This window comes from Volvox carteri (genome assembly GCF_000143455.1).
Source record: "Volvox carteri f. nagariensis unplaced genomic scaffold VOLCAscaffold_79, whole genome shotgun sequence".
Classification (NCBI taxonomy): domain Eukaryota; kingdom Viridiplantae; phylum Chlorophyta; class Chlorophyceae; order Chlamydomonadales; family Volvocaceae; genus Volvox; species Volvox carteri.
In genome coordinates, this window is record NW_003307622.1 from 242784 (window position 1) to 258036 (window position 15253).

Below are 15253 nucleotides of genomic sequence, written 5' to 3' on the forward strand. Positions count from 1 at the left end.
AGGCCGTCCACCACCACTACCACCAGCATGAGATGGTGGTGGACGGCCTCCCAGGGGTAGTCCACCCGTCAGCAGCTAGGCGGGCAGCACTGGTGCTGCAGAAGAGCAAGTCCAAGATACCCCTGGAGCAAATCAGGTGTCCAAGGGAGCGGGTGGTTGTACAGATATACAGTGGCCCTCCCTCAACCCTGTTCAGTCTTGATTCCACCCAAGCCCCCCGAATGCAGAGGCCACCGAGTGAAGGCAAGTCACGTCATTAGAGGCCTGCTGGAGCCCTCTGGAACTCGCCTGGAGTGACCAAGCGTGATGCCACCGACACCCCCTAGATAGCCTTGCATGCCACATTCAGCAGCACTGATTTTTACTGCACGCTCCCATGGGCGATCGATGCGGTTAGGTTAACTACTCCTGTAGCTGGCCCTGGGTCGCGTGTCGTGTCATGGTAGTTCCCGTGGCGAGGCGGAAATTTCCCTTGCGGGTGTGTCGTATTATGATGCAACGGTGCATATCACAAGTTGTGAGCGCCAACGTAATCCCGAGTAATCCCGAGATCCGTCAGTGTACCGTCAGTCTCATTACGAAAGGATTTCAGTCCAGGCGCGGTCCAGGCCGGCCTCGTTCACAAAAAATAAAATAATATTTTTAGATTATAATCGAGTATCTGGAGCAGCGCAACTGTGCAACCTACAGTGCTTGCTGGGAAAAAAATCGCTTGCACCTGCGGCGGCACCGCCTAGATACTACCTACATGCCCAGCAGCTCGTCATGGACCCCTGCTGCTGAACCGAGGAGGTTCCTAACCCCAGCAAACACACACCATCGCAAGCGTGTGTGTCGTCTATAGTTGACGACCGGAAAGCACTAGGAGAGTAAGGACTGTGTAGCCACCTTGGGGTGAGTTGGTTTAGCGTTCGGTACGCGCACAGTCCATGCACAGGTGCGTCTTAGCTGGGATGCCTCTTACGTTCAATCTGAGGCCTAAAGGTGCCGTTATGAATGATGCTTTTGATTGCGGCGTGGACCAAATCATTGCATAGCGAAAGTCGGTCCACCAGGCCATGCAAAAGCTATCTTCCTGGCTTCCTTACCTCGCGCTTAAACTAAACCTCAAACTATCCAGAATGTGTTACGTTACTAATTAAAAGAACGCATATGAAAAATTTGCTGAAATAGGCATTTCATGGTTTTGGGTGAGGTCAACCGAGTGTCAATTTTCAATCGCCCGAAGCCAGGTACATCAACCGTTTACCGCGATAAAGGTCGACGTCGCACGCTTGCTGTTGAAACGCTATAAAATTGCATTTGAGGCCGTACTCGTGCGCATGTGATTCCAAGCACACTTGTGTGATCCGCACCGATCCCTGAATGCGGCCCCATACCACGACACCCTACAGCGTATGCACTGCGATATCATCTTCTGTCCTAGGATAGTGATGGGCTCCGCACATGTGCTTGATGTCTCCGCGCGCAAGCTCCTTACGCGGAAGCCACCTGCAGTTCCCCCGGTAGCAATCCGAGTTAGGAGGGAAGCCACCACCCTCCAAGCGCCGCCACACGCCCACATCCGATCCGGCGAGCCCCGTCGATCCAGAAAAACGGCCCTATCAAAATTATCATCGTGAAATGAGCGGGACAATCCAGCACACATGGCGCTCTATCGACATGATGACCGTACGGGGTTTGAAGCTGTCCGCGACCCTGAACAGTTGCTGCCAGCTGCATAGCAGGACTAACGCGCACTCCTGTCCGCATTATGAAAAGGATGTACGTCGATCGCGCTCGTCTTAAGCCGTAGCCGCAAACTGGGCCTGCAAGCTTCCAATACGGCTTATTATGCGCACCATTAGACCCCAAAGCAAACTTAATCAAGCGAGAGATTCAATTGATGCCTCTAATATCACTACTGATTTTAAGGAACAGGTGAGTTCACATGTCTGCCCTGACTTCCAGCCAGAAATAGGGATTAGCTTCATTTGCGGCCAATAGCAGCTTCTCTTTAGGATTGCTGAAATCTAAAGAGCAATGCATTCGCATAATGTCTATCGCTCACTAGCGTTGGCAAATTTCATCCCAGCTGTTCTTCACTGTTTATTCCATACGAGCGAAGAGGTTCTAAGCTCCTCCATCTGAGAGCACAATCAATTAAAGCTATAATAATAAAATTTAGCTCAGCATGACGGGAGAGGTCTTCTTTACGCTAACGTACTGAGTTCGGACATGCTTCGCAATCCGTCGCCAAGACTGTACCGAATACGTCTATGTGCTACTTTAGCTTACGCCTCCACGAATGATTATTAGTGGAGTAAACATATCTATTCTATTCCTTTTTGTGCATTAAGTACGATGCAACGACTGCCTCGACAGGCAGCTTTTTTACGGGTCCACAGCCAGGTTATTCTTGGCACATGGTTAAATAAATTTAAGATACGCAACTAGGCAATCTATGTGTTCCTTACTGATTTACATGTTGTACGTTTTGCGCTCTCCCACTGCGAACTATAATTGTTCGGCTGAATTCAACTGTTAGAAATTTGTTTCATGTCCACTTGGTGATTAAGGAGCAATCCAATAGCAGCACATGGCCGGGAACGGCCTGCTTGCTCATCTGGTCGCTTCAGTCCATGGTCAGAGCTACGTGTGGGGAACGGCTTGCGAAGAAATGTATCTTCCTAAGGGGACTCATTAGCGTGCCGTTGTCAGCCTCTGCTGCAACGTTCATGTCTTGCCGAATTTCTGCTTCGGCCAAAGCTCTGCATTAAGCTAGTGCATACTGGACTGTAATCTCTATGCTCACGCCTCTCGGCTGGGTTACCTCAAAAATGGCTGTCTGTTGAGCGCCGTATTAGGCGAGATAGTCAACCTCCCGTTTTCGACGAGGCGAACAACGACTTGCGCCATGGCCTCCGTTGCTGACAACTATGGTGCTGGATTCCTCACGTTCCAAATACGCCGGTGTTTTATGCTGTCACAGCCGCAGCCCGTACGTCAGCTGTTCCCTATCTTCATCATCCTTGGCTGGGTGCTCCTCATCCCTGCAGCACGCCCACGTTTAACATCAGCCGCTAGGCCTCCAGCTGACAATAACAGAGCTTTATCACCACTATCGGTGGTTGTATCTAACGCCTCGCAGCTGGTCTTCGCCATCCGCAACAACGGCATTCCATCGGTACAGCTGATCGCGAACGTGCGGATGGATCCTGAAATCTGGCCAGCTGCGGTACCTCTGGTGCGGTCGACGAATTTCACCATATTTGGGGCCGACTGGTACCCAATCCTGGACCTTGCTTTTGTGGAGGGCAAGGTCCATCTACAGCCCGGGGTCCACTTTGTGTTTGGCCAGGTGCGGCTGATGTCCTCCCAGCTAAGCTACGCTACACCACATTACACCAACCTACACTAACCTACGCTCATAACTCTAAGTTGTTACACGCACTCATGCCCCTTCCATCTGCGTATATGCTACATCATAATTTACCCCTCCCCTACCGTCCCCTTCCACAGGTGGAACTCCGCAATGTACGTACCCGCAGCGGCTTTGAGGTGAGCAGTGAGGCTAACAATGCGGGATGGGAAGGAGAGGAGTCAAAAGGGTTGACGCAGATGCCGGCAGGGGGGACACGGGCACGGAGGGCGGAGAAACACAGGACATCAGGACAACACTTACGAGGGGGGTAACGATTGGGGTGACCAGGGGGCGGGATATGGACTGGGATGCAGAGGGCCCACCGCCAGTGGGCGGATGAAAGGAGGTCTGGAGCTTGGCCTTCGAGGAGTCGTCGCCTGGAGGGATCATAAAGAAAACTAAGAAGAGGGGTTGGGGGATACGAGCGAAACGCCAAAAACGTCCGGGTTGGAACGGATTTTGGTACAACGACGACCTCCTTCTCAACCCACCCCACACCCACCGCTGGCCTCCTCCCCCAAAGGTCACCTGGTCTCCTCTTTTACCTTCTAGCGTAATTTCCCGCCTTGAACACCCCACTCGCCTTTCACTTCATTTATCCTCCTCCCTCAACTCGCTAATCCCACCTCCCGCATCCCCCTTACGCATCCTCAACTCCATCCCGGCCACTGCCACTGCCACTCCACACCAAGCTGGACGTCTTCGACTGCAGCCCCAACGCCACCGTGCATTACCATCAGGCTGTCTACTACTGCTTTAGCTGCCTACCGCTAGACGTCATTGTCAATGCCGTATACAATTACCCGCCAGAGCTTACCGGGCCTCCGGAGGTGCAGAGGAACACATCATGGACCCGCACTCAGGCGCCGCTGGCGGCGGTGTACGGCCCAGACCGCACAGTTCGATTCGTATCAGCCAGTTCGGAGCTTCGTGCCTGGGCCATACCAGGAGCCACAAGCAGTGGAGGTTACACACTGCAAGCCGTGAACACCATGTTCGTGTGAGTGGGAATAGCACAGGGGGGAAGTAGCAGTGACAGTGGGAATAGCGGCAGTGCAGGGTGGTGGTGGATTTAGCGCAGCGGCGAGGACGGGGCCGGGAAGGCTTTGGGGCCTTTCGGGCTGGGGGGCTGAGGGAGACCGCTTTGGTAAAGCGAAGGCGCAGTGGGGAGATATGAGCGGGGGAGGGGGACAGGGGGTCGATTTGGGGGACATGTGCATGAAGGAGTGGTGGGAGGAGCCGTCTACCTCTCTCGGGTGTGTGGGAGGAGCCGTGTGGGAGGAGCCGGTGGTGTTTGGGAGGAGCCGTCTACATCTCTCGTCGTCCAAACACCTAGATTGCTTCCATCATTACTGCTTTCCCCCTTCTCCCCCCGCACCCCGCATCGCTGCCCTCCCCTCAACGTCCTTTCAGTTGCGAAAATCCCCTAAACCTCTCAGCGTGTGAGAGCAGTCGGGGCATCGACTACTGCGTCTCCAACAAAGTGGAGGCCGCGGCGACCAAGGACGATACCTGGCGGCGGCTGGCGGCAGCAGCAGCAACAGCGGCAGCTTTTGCCGTAGCGCCAAAAGAAGCAGCAGCAGATGGCGCAAGGACAACTGGGCCGGTCACGGACAGAAGCTCCAGTGGAAATGGCCGAGAGGATGACAGTAGTGGTGCTGGCGGTGGCGGTGGAGGCGGGGACCAGAGCCCAGCTGCTAGGACGGCGGCGGATGACCGCCCCAGGAACCTCCCAGCATGGCGTCTAGGAGCGGCCGTAGGAGGTGTGGTGTGTATCGCTGTATGTTTGTCTGCCTCTTTTGGTTTTCACCTGGCTGCGATTTTCTTTGTACATGGTCTCGTTTCCGGCTTGGCTTGTGGTATTTTCCTGATGCCTCCTAGGAAATAAAGATTACATTCCTGACTGCTGACTTCGCGGTTACAATTGTTTTTCGTGGCCCGCTCCAAGTCTCCAAAGGCTCTCTTCTACGATTCACCCCGTTTCCCCTCGTCGCCAGGCGCGGTAGGCGGGGGCGTGGTGTTGTGCCTGGCAGCCATCGTACTGCATCGCCATCGCCGCCGCCATGGCAGTGGCAGCTGTGTCGGCGAGAAGCTGCCATCAGCGGCGGCGGTGGACAATGACGGCGTTTATGCCGTAGCTATCAAAATCGTAATGGCAGCGGATGATGATAATGATAATAATTCGTGCTCGATTGGCGGCGCTGAAAAGGGCGGCGGAGGCGGAGGCGGAGGGGGTGGCGGAGGCGGAGGCGGCGCCACTCGGACTGCGGGGTCTACCCCACTTCGACGCATTGGGGAGGGAGGGGGAGGGGAGGCTGTTGTCGCCGCCGCTGCCATCGCCTTTGCGACCCCCGGTGTGGGCAAGCCCCCAAACCCCGCGGGAGGTCCACAGCTGCCGGTGTAAGTGCGCGCGTATCGTACTGCAATGTACCGTGTCGTACACGAGGGGAGGAGGGGGGAAAGGGGGGGAAGCCACCAGTGAAAGGAAAGCCTTTTATTTAATTTCCTGATATTGCATTGGAACTTTCATAAACAACTCTATATAAATATATATGATAGTATAACTCTACAATTTTGTAGGTGCATATAACTTAGGATTGCGCAGCAGTGCAAGTGCGTTGGTGGTGGGGTTGCGATGGTTGATATTGGCGACAGACAAGATGATGCCTCGGACCGAAGCTGAAAGCCTCCGGCACCCGAACCTCGGGCAGCAAGCCAGCTCCCGGATGAGCTATCCTACGTGCCAACCCTCCCCCCCCTCAACCCCGACTCCCGAGGGCCCCTGTTTGCGGATTCTTCTCCTTTATCCTAGAGCCCCTATCTCCCACGGAAAGTATATATATATATATATATATATATATATACTTTCCACTGTCCCACTGACAGGGACTGAGGAGCAGGAAAGTGGAAAGCAAAGGCAGTTCGTTCCGGTGGTGCCGGTGGTATTGCCGGGTCGGATTCGGCCACAACGGAACCAACGGAATTCCTAGAGGGAGGGGGAGGGGAGGGGGAAAACAGCTGGAGGCCCAAACTATGCCAACACACACACAGACAGAGAGACAGAGACACACGTGCATGCACGCACGCTCACGTGCACGTCTTGGCTATTGTCTACAGAGGCCGAGGGTCAAGGAAGGGGGCCTGGGGACCTGAGCGATTGCTGTGAGCGGAACCCGCTCCTCCTCCTCTTCCACACACTGTCTTTCTCCCACACACGTTTCCTGCTCGAAAAGATCCATAAAACCTTAACCCCATGGTTAGTTGCTCTTGAACGAGAAGCTCTTGAACCAACCCAAAATTCGCCATAAAATTCGCCAAACCCCACCCGCCCCTCGCCGCTCCATATTTCCTCTCTGCAGCCAAGCATCAGGTCCAGCAGCAGCCGCTGCTGCGGCTGAGGCGGCGGCGGCGGCGGCACCAGCCCTATTGCCGCCGCCGCCAGCCTCACAGCCAGGCCCTACCGCCGCCTCCGTCGCCGCAGAGCCTGGCGGCCTGAAAACAATGCTGGAGGCGATGGGCCCCTTGACGATGATGACATTGGGGGAAAGCTACCGCCCCTTGAGCAGTACCAGCAGCAGCAGCTGCTGCAGCAGTCACGACCTTGCGAGGGCGGGCGGCGGGAAGGTACAGGGGTGCAGCTTCCCTGCGGGGCTCTTGGAGGCCATCACTATGGCACGTGGTGCAGCAGCAGCAGCAGCAGCAGGAGGAGGAGGAGGAGGAGGAGGACAGCACTCGGTGCTGCTCTTGCCGGAGGAGAGAAGGGAACTGAAGGTGGTGGTGGCGGGCATCACAATAGGTTGGTGCCGCGGCGGCAGGGTGCGTGGATAGGGCCCTGGACGGGAGGAGTGGCGGGAGATGGGGCCTGGGATATTCACCGAAGGCTATGTTTTGGGTTTTGCGGTAGGCGGGAGCCCGCCGCGCCGCGCCGCCCGCCCGCCGTTAATGACAAAGTTGGAGTCAGGTGTTCAGGGGTCGTGTTGGGCTTTGGTGCGTGAGAGCGCGTGAGGCCGCGGGAGGGCGGGTAAGGGGGCGTTGCGGGCTGCGGTGTAGCAATCCCCTAGACCTGACTCCCTTTCCCACCTGAAACCCTTCCCCCTTTTGCTTTTCTCTCCCCCTTTGTCGCCCTGGTTGCTGGTGGGCCATATAGAGCTGACGAGCGCCATCGGCACCGGGTCCTTCGGCAAGGTCTTCCGGGGTGAGTCTGTGGTGCGCTTTGAAGGGGGGAGGAGGAGGGGGGAGGTGTAGCAACGCCGTTGAAAAGGCCTCCCCCGGTGCTGCGCATCATCGGGTTTTTGTTGGAATAAGGCCTCGGTCCTGTGTAACAGCTGTAGTTGTTATGGGGAGGGGGGAAGGGAGGGAGGGAGGGGAGTTATTGCTCGAGGAGGAGGAGGAGTGGGAGAGAGAAGCAGAATGAGGAGGAGCGGGCACGTTGACTCCCGTTAATGTACAGTGGCAGCGAGTAAAAGGTGTTTTAAGCATGAAGGTGTTTCGTAATGCTAGCAGCCCGCCACACAAGTAGTCGCCTCCACATCCTACACTTCTACGCCGCGCTCTCGTTTCCCATCCAACCCGTGTCCTTTCCCACCCCACCCAGCGCACCCCCCGCCAACCCCATCTCTCCCCCCCTCAATCACCACCTCAGGCTCCTGGCAGGGCCGCCCTGTGGCCGTCAAAGTACTACAGTACGACAAGGAGCTGTGCCGTGCCGTACACAACGAAGTGCTGCTCAGTCAGACGTTTCGGTACGTCGGGGGTGCGGGGATGGGAAATGTGTGTGATTCGTTTTGTGTACGGGAAAAAACAGCCCCGTATTTGTCTCTTTAATTATGCGTGTTATGTACGATATGTGTGTTGATATTCATATGTTAGTGTTGGTGTGTTGGCAGTGCTTGCTCGTGCTGATACTGACATGTAGGGTTCCTGTTTTGGTGAATTATCCAACACCTGACGGAAACCGGGTCGGTCAGCTCCGAGCATCTTACAAACGGAAGGCTTCAGGTTTTAAGAGGTGGTTTTAAACGTGGTTTTAAACGTGCTCATCACACCACCAGACTCGCCAGCCCCGGAACCCAGCGTGCAAACCCTTAGAAGCTGGCATGTGTATAACTTTGCACAGAGACCACCGTACAAACACAAAATCTCAGAAATGAAAAACAGGACTAAAGCTTGACTCGACTCAAACTCCGGTTTAAAACTCCGGAAGCCCCTAGAAAGCGGTCAAAACGTCAAGCGCACCCAGCAAGGAAAGCCCTAGTTGAGCTCCCCGCTGTAAACACCCCCACACGGCCTCACCCCCACACGGCCCCACCGCACCGCCACTTCCCCTCCCCCTCCCCGCTCCATCTATCTTTCACACCCGCTGGTGCCCGCGTCAGCCTGGCCCACCTTCCCCTTTTAAACAGGTTCCCCCGGCCCCTTACCCCCATACCCTTTCTATCTCTCTCTCCCTGTCCCGCTTCCATATCACCCGCCAGGCACCCAAACGTCGTCGTGGCGCTCTTCTTTGCGGAAGTCCTACCGGGAGGCAAGGTGGGACTGCAGACCGGTGATAATGAGGCCACGGGTGTTAAAAGCTGCAGCCGCAGCGGGATGGACGAAGGCCCAAGGAGGGCTCCAGGGGCGGCGGCTGAAGGGGAGGCGGCGGCCTCGACGGCACGGTGGGGGGCATGTGGAGCAGGGAGTAAGGCCGGAAGCAGCAGCAGTAGCAGTGATGATGTTCATGATGACGGAAGAGGATACGCAGTAAAAAGGGAAGCAGGAAATCGAGGTTGCGGCGGTGGTCAAGGGAGAGATGAGGAAGGTGGAGGTTGGCAGCGACTCGGGACGGCGGCTGCGGGTGGGTGTGTCGCCACCGCCGCCGCCGAAGGTGGCCTCGGCGCTGCTATCGCCGCCGCGGCGCCGCTGCCGCAAGACCGTAACCGTCACTCCGCCGCCACCGCGATGTCGTTGCGGCTCTCTGTGCCTGCCACCAAGGACATTCTCGGCTGGTCGAACGGCAACGGCGGCGGCAACGCCGGCGGCTTCAGTCCACACAATGGCAACGCGCCGCTGTCGTGTATGAGGCCGTCGGACCCGCGCCTTGGTGAGCTGGCGGAACTGGGGGCCGCGGCGTCGGGCAGTACCAGTGGCGGCAGGCCTAGCTCCGATGTCGCCGCAGCCGCAGCCGCCGACGACAGCGGCGAAACCGAGGCTGAAAGGTCCTGCAACCACCCTGACGTACTGTCCCGCTGGGACGAGCAGCGGCACCGCCAGCAACACGTGGAGCGTACGGGTGCCAAATTGGCCGGCTTTGCAGGGGGGTTTGTCATCTCGTCCAAGGGTTTCGTACTGCAAGCTGGCGGCGGCGGCGGCGTTGCCGCCGCCAACACCGACGCCGGCGCCGCGGCATGCGACGCCAGCAACAAGGCGGAGTTGGCGGGGGTTTCGTCGACGACACCTGGCATCGGGAGTACGATGGCGGCGGCGGCACCGCCGCCGCCGACACCGAATACGGCAGGTGGTCCGTTGACGGCGACGCTACCGATGGAGGCTATCTGGCTGGCGGCTCAGACGCAGTTGGGCGATGGCTGCAGTCATGGCTTCCTGGTGATGGAGCTCTGCGAAGGAGGCAGTGTTTTTGCCTGGCGCTGGGGGCGTTGGAAGGGGGCAGAGGCACGACCCGACCTGGTAAGGGATGTGGGCTGTGCGGGTGTGTGAGGTAGGAATAGCAATCCACTGACTCGGCCAGGGGGATGATACATCATATTATTTAACCCCGGGGTTTTAGGGAGAGGGGAGGTTAGGGGTCGGGAAGCATGGACGTGGAGGAGGGATGATGGGAAAAAGAGGTACGGCGGGGTAAGTAGGGTTTAGTAATTTGCAGCGGGATGTGGTTTGCCGTTCTTGCCTGACTGGCGCGATGGCTGACTGTGGTGGGATCAGATTCCTACCCCGGCTTGGAGGAATTATCTTTCTTGTTTTCTTTTTGTCTCGTTCATCCTTCCTACCTTCCTTCCCGCGTTTCTTCTCGTTTTCCTTCACTAGGGTCTTTCTCTCTTTTCCTCACTCTCCTCTCTCTCTCTCGCTCTTCCCCCTCTCTTTCTTCCCCCTCCCTCCCTTTCTCCTCCTGTCTCTTTTTCCTTTCCTTTGTTGCCCCCCCCCCCGCACCCTTCTCTCCCTCTGCCGTACCACCTTTGTCACCGCCGCCGCCCCGCTGGCCTTTGGTCCCCGCAGTCCGTACTGCTGCGTCTGGCTCTGGACATCGCGTACGGCATGTCGTACATACACAGCCTGGGAATCTGCCACGGAGGTATGGGTGTGTGCGTATGGCCATGTGTTGTATGTGTGTCGGGGGAGACGGGCACACACAGGTGTTCCTGCTCAGCACAGCAGTGCCCGGGGGAGCGCTTAAGAACAACCTAAACACACACACACACACACACACACTCCTGGCCCTTTTAGTAAGGAACCGTTTTTGGTCTCTGCGTCCCCGGCCCCGGTTTTTGTTGCATCAGGGTTGTTTCATTCCGCTGTCTCTCCCTCAGGGCCCTACTCCCCGCCTTCCTCCCTCTCCCCTCCCCTCCCCTCCCCTGAACCCCTAAAACAGATCTCAAGTTGTCAAATGTGCTCCTGGCTCGAACTCCCGAGATATCTGCACAGGTCCAAGCCCACAGCCAAAACCAACGCCAGACTCCAGACCAACGCACACCTCAAGCCCTCACCCAGGCACAAACCAGAAGCTTAACGAAAACCGGCAGCAGCAGCAACAGTAGCAGCAGCAGCAATAATTACTCCAACGTCCCCGACGACTTGCTGAATGGCTGGATGGCAAAGGTGCGATCAAACACAGGTCGGCGAGAATATTGATGAAGGGAAAGCAGTAGAAAGCGACCCCTGTGCGAATCGAACACGAGCACGAATCCCCGGGGGCGCTTGAAATGCATGAGGTTTCTTCATTCGAGGACTTTATGCATACTAACACAGATGAAAGATGCTGGATATTGCAGCACACACGCCACATTCATTTACCCCCCACACACTCAGATTCACCTCCCCGGCATTCCCGACTAGATTTAAGCACCACCCGACCACTTCTCTCTGTGTTTACGGGTTGGCTTTTACAGGTTTGTGACTTCGGCTTGAGTCGCGTCCTCACGGGCGACCGTACTCACGTCTCGACACGACCGTACGGCACCCCAACGCATATGGCGCCAGGTACGACACATCGATAGGATTTGATTGGTAAATGCGCTGGTAATGCGTGTTTGTTGGCTTCTCAAGTATAGAGTAGGCGACTGGAGGGGGATTTCAATCCCCGTAGGCATTCAGTTATGGTGGTACTGCTGGTGATGGCGGTGATGGTGGCGGTGGTGGTGGTGGTGATAGTATTGGTGGCGGTGATGGTGGCGGTGGTGGTGGTGGTGATAGTATTGGTGGTGGTGGTGGTGGTGGTGGTGATAGTATTGGTGGTGGTGGTGGTGGTGGTGATGGTATTGGTGGTGGTCCCTGGTTGCCTACTGGTCGTCCATGGTCGCTGCCATTGTGCGAATGTGGGGTGGGGCTTCGAGCTGGAGTTGATCGATAATCGCCTGAATGGCATCCTCGCCCCCCGCAGCGGTGCATGTGGGAGGTGACCTGTGTGTGTGTTTTGGTCACCGTCCCAGCGAGCATGGCAAAGCAGTTATTGCGGCCACTCCACAATAACTACTTTGCCATGCTCGCCCGGACCCTTGGCGGAGTCATTCATCCTTCCTTACCCCGGAAAGCATTGCCGTCCTTCATGCTGAAGAAGAGCCCTTCTCGCGAATGCTCACGTCCGAATCTTTTCACGGTCCCCTCAACACCGAGACATGTGTTTTCATCCGCATCACATTCGCAGCTCCTTCATTACTGAAAATCAAATGAAGAGCTTGTGGGTTTACATCTCTCTTCTCTCGTGGCTGTTTGTCCTAACATTACATAACGATCTTCCAGCCGTACACCCATCCGTACATCCGTACAGAGCTATGGACCAAGGGTCATATGTCGCAGCCTGCGGATGTGTACGCCTTCGGCATTACTCGTAAGTGTGTGTGTGTGTGTGTGCCGTCGAAAGAGGAGCGCAGGAGAAGGATGGGAGTAGGCGAAAGAGGACCCGCTAAGGAGCTTAGGGGTTTGGTGGATGGATGGATGGATGGATGGATGGATGGATGGATGGCGCTTACATGCATACACAGAGCATTTTGACGCAACCAATGCTACTTTCCAAAGCTTTGCGTTTCGTAAGGGGGCGTGTACTCGAAGCGCAGGTATATACCTAGATTGGCTCCTTTTCACGCTTTTTGCTAAGCGCTTTTAAGCATGCGATAACACTTCCTTTCATTGCAATGCCTTCGCCTGCCCTCTCTTAAGGACATACATACACACACGTATGCGCACCGTTAGACAGATGGGCACGCGGATGATTTATCGTCCCTAGCTTCCTCTCCCTCCATCTTTTGTTCCAACATGCACCTTTCCCCTTGCAACTCTTGCCACTTCACGCGCTCCACATGCCGTACATACACAGTGTGGGAGCTAGCCACGGGCGAGCGGCCGTACAAGGGCCTCAACGCGGCTCGGATCCTACATCAAGTACTGTTGAACGGCGGGCGCCCGCCACTTCCGATGTGGCTGCCGCCGTCCTACACTCGGCTGATGACGTCATGCTGGGCACAGACGCCCAACGATCGGCCGACGTTTGGGGAGATTGTACGGCACCTGGAGGCGTGAGTACGGCAATTCGCGGAAGCGTACACGCACACGTCCGCACATATCCACGAGCACATGCACATGCACGAGTATACTGATACACTGATACAGACACACACACACACAGACACACACACAGACACACACATCTCAACCTGGTAGATCCCCCTGCCTGGTTGTCGTACACTCGGTTGCTTAACCGCTGCAGCTTACACGTTTTCCATAATATTCCCTTCCATTACATCCATCTTTCCTTTCTGCGTGCCTCGCCGTACCGTGCCGTACAGAATGTTGGCCGTCTTGGCAGCCGGAGCTCCAAAGTGAAGGTAGCTGAGCTGGGAAGGTCCGGGGGCCGAATATCAGCCCCAAACCAATTCTCCACCGGGATTGTGTGCTATGTTTCGGACTTATCCCTGCGGATCGTCAAACATTCTTTGATGTCGGGACTGACCTAGGGAAATGGGGAAATGGGGAAAAGGGAGAGTGTCGGGAGAGGGGAGGAAGAGGTGCGCGTGGGCATCGGCTTGCAAGAATGGACTCCGTAACGCTGCCAATTCTTGCCCGTCGCCTTATCGTTTTCCAAATCTTTCTCGTCTCTGGAAACCTCTCCATGCTGTCTTTTTGGCATCTGCACATCGCTTCTTTTTCTTCCCACCTTTCTTTAAAACTTCGAGCCTTTAGATCTCTCTGTTGTCTTTATTGTGGTTTTGGTCCAAAGCGAAAGTCGTTGTTATGTTGTTGCGCGTCTGGTGACCTATTTATGGGAGCACACCTTCGCCACCCCCAACCGTGATTAACCGCCGAAAAACGACGGCCACCAACTGGTGCTTGAAGGTCACATCCAAAATTTTCATTCTTTGCAAGCGCTGCTTTACGCTTTTGGTGATGCTGATCAAGCTAACGCGGCACGTAGCTTTCCTGATGGCACAGGAAGCTGTTGATTGATTAGTGGAACGATAAGTGGACTTTTTGGTTGTTTCCTTCGGGATTTTACACGAAACGTTAGGTACAGCCACCGACGGATTCCTAAGTGCCACATGCGTACTTGTTCGGTTGTTGTAGATTTGCAGAGCATGCATGCATGCATGCACGCTCCACCGGGGTGAGACGAGTGAACACACTACCGTGAAAAGGGGTCCAAAAGCCCCAATTCTGTACCTTTCATAATAACACACACACATCAGGGAAGATGCACATAGTAGGTAATGGATTTACACGGCCATATCATAAAAAGCATCAAGCAGCGTTATCCTCTTGCATATTCTTACCATTAACGCTGTGTCAAGTTGCTTGGATGTGTGGATGTGCATGGATGATTGTATGGTTATGGTTGTGCGGCGGGTGCGGTGGTGTGGGCAGGTCTATGCCGGTGTGGGTGCGGTGGCGGTGACGATGCAGGTGCGTCTGTGGTTTGAGGTGCGGGTTTTAAGTTAGGATTTCTTGATAGCCTTAGACAGGCAGGTGTGTGCACGTGTGTGTGTGTGTATGCGTGTGTGTGTCATTTTCGGTCATCGCTACTTTTGTGATATAGCTCATCTGGCTAGCCGTGGCCTGTAAGCCTGTTTATCTTCATGTGCTGCGGGCTTACGAACTGGGCAGCGCAACGTAGCGGTGCTAATTATGGAGTCATGATGGTGGTGGTGGTGGTGTTGATGACGATCAGGATAGCAGTGGGATTGTGCGAATGCGAGAGCATCTCAGAGTGCGTCTAAGCTTATGTGTAAATATGGACTGAACCGTAAGGAGTACGTACATACATACATACATACATACTCCAAGCACCCCCAACAGCACTCAGGCGATGGCTATGATCCTAAAGCGGGTCGGATGGCAGATGCCGGGCGGCACAACAACCGTCCCACTCACACGCCTGACGGTCCGCCTAGCGACACAGCTGCAATGCGGGGCCACCGAGGAGAAACGGGGACGCTTGATGGCAGCATTTGTGCAAGAAGCGTTGCACCCGCAGGAAACGACACCTTCCTCCTCAGCGGAAACAAGCCGCTTCAGGGCGACGCAAGCCCGCTTGTGGTCGGGGGTGCGGTGGGAGAACGAGAACAAAGAAACGCTGTGGCGGCTCGCCGTGGACGGCATCCCCCTGCCCGGCAACACGCACCTGGCCCGCATGGTGCCGGAGCGCGG

General features: G+C 55.8%; 1 protein-coding gene across 1 annotated transcript; it reads left to right on the forward strand.

Annotated features, from left to right (window-relative positions):
• Positions 1-11469: 11469 nt before the first annotated feature.
• Positions 11470-13123, forward strand: VOLCADRAFT_47030 (uncharacterized protein; the record flags this gene model as incomplete). Its single annotated transcript, XM_002957745.1, has 3 exons — positions 11470-11596; positions 12384-12443; positions 12930-13123. Coding segments are annotated over 3 exons (381 nt in total), but the record flags the coding sequence as incomplete, so codon positions are not given.
• Positions 13124-15253: the final 2130 nt, after the last annotated feature.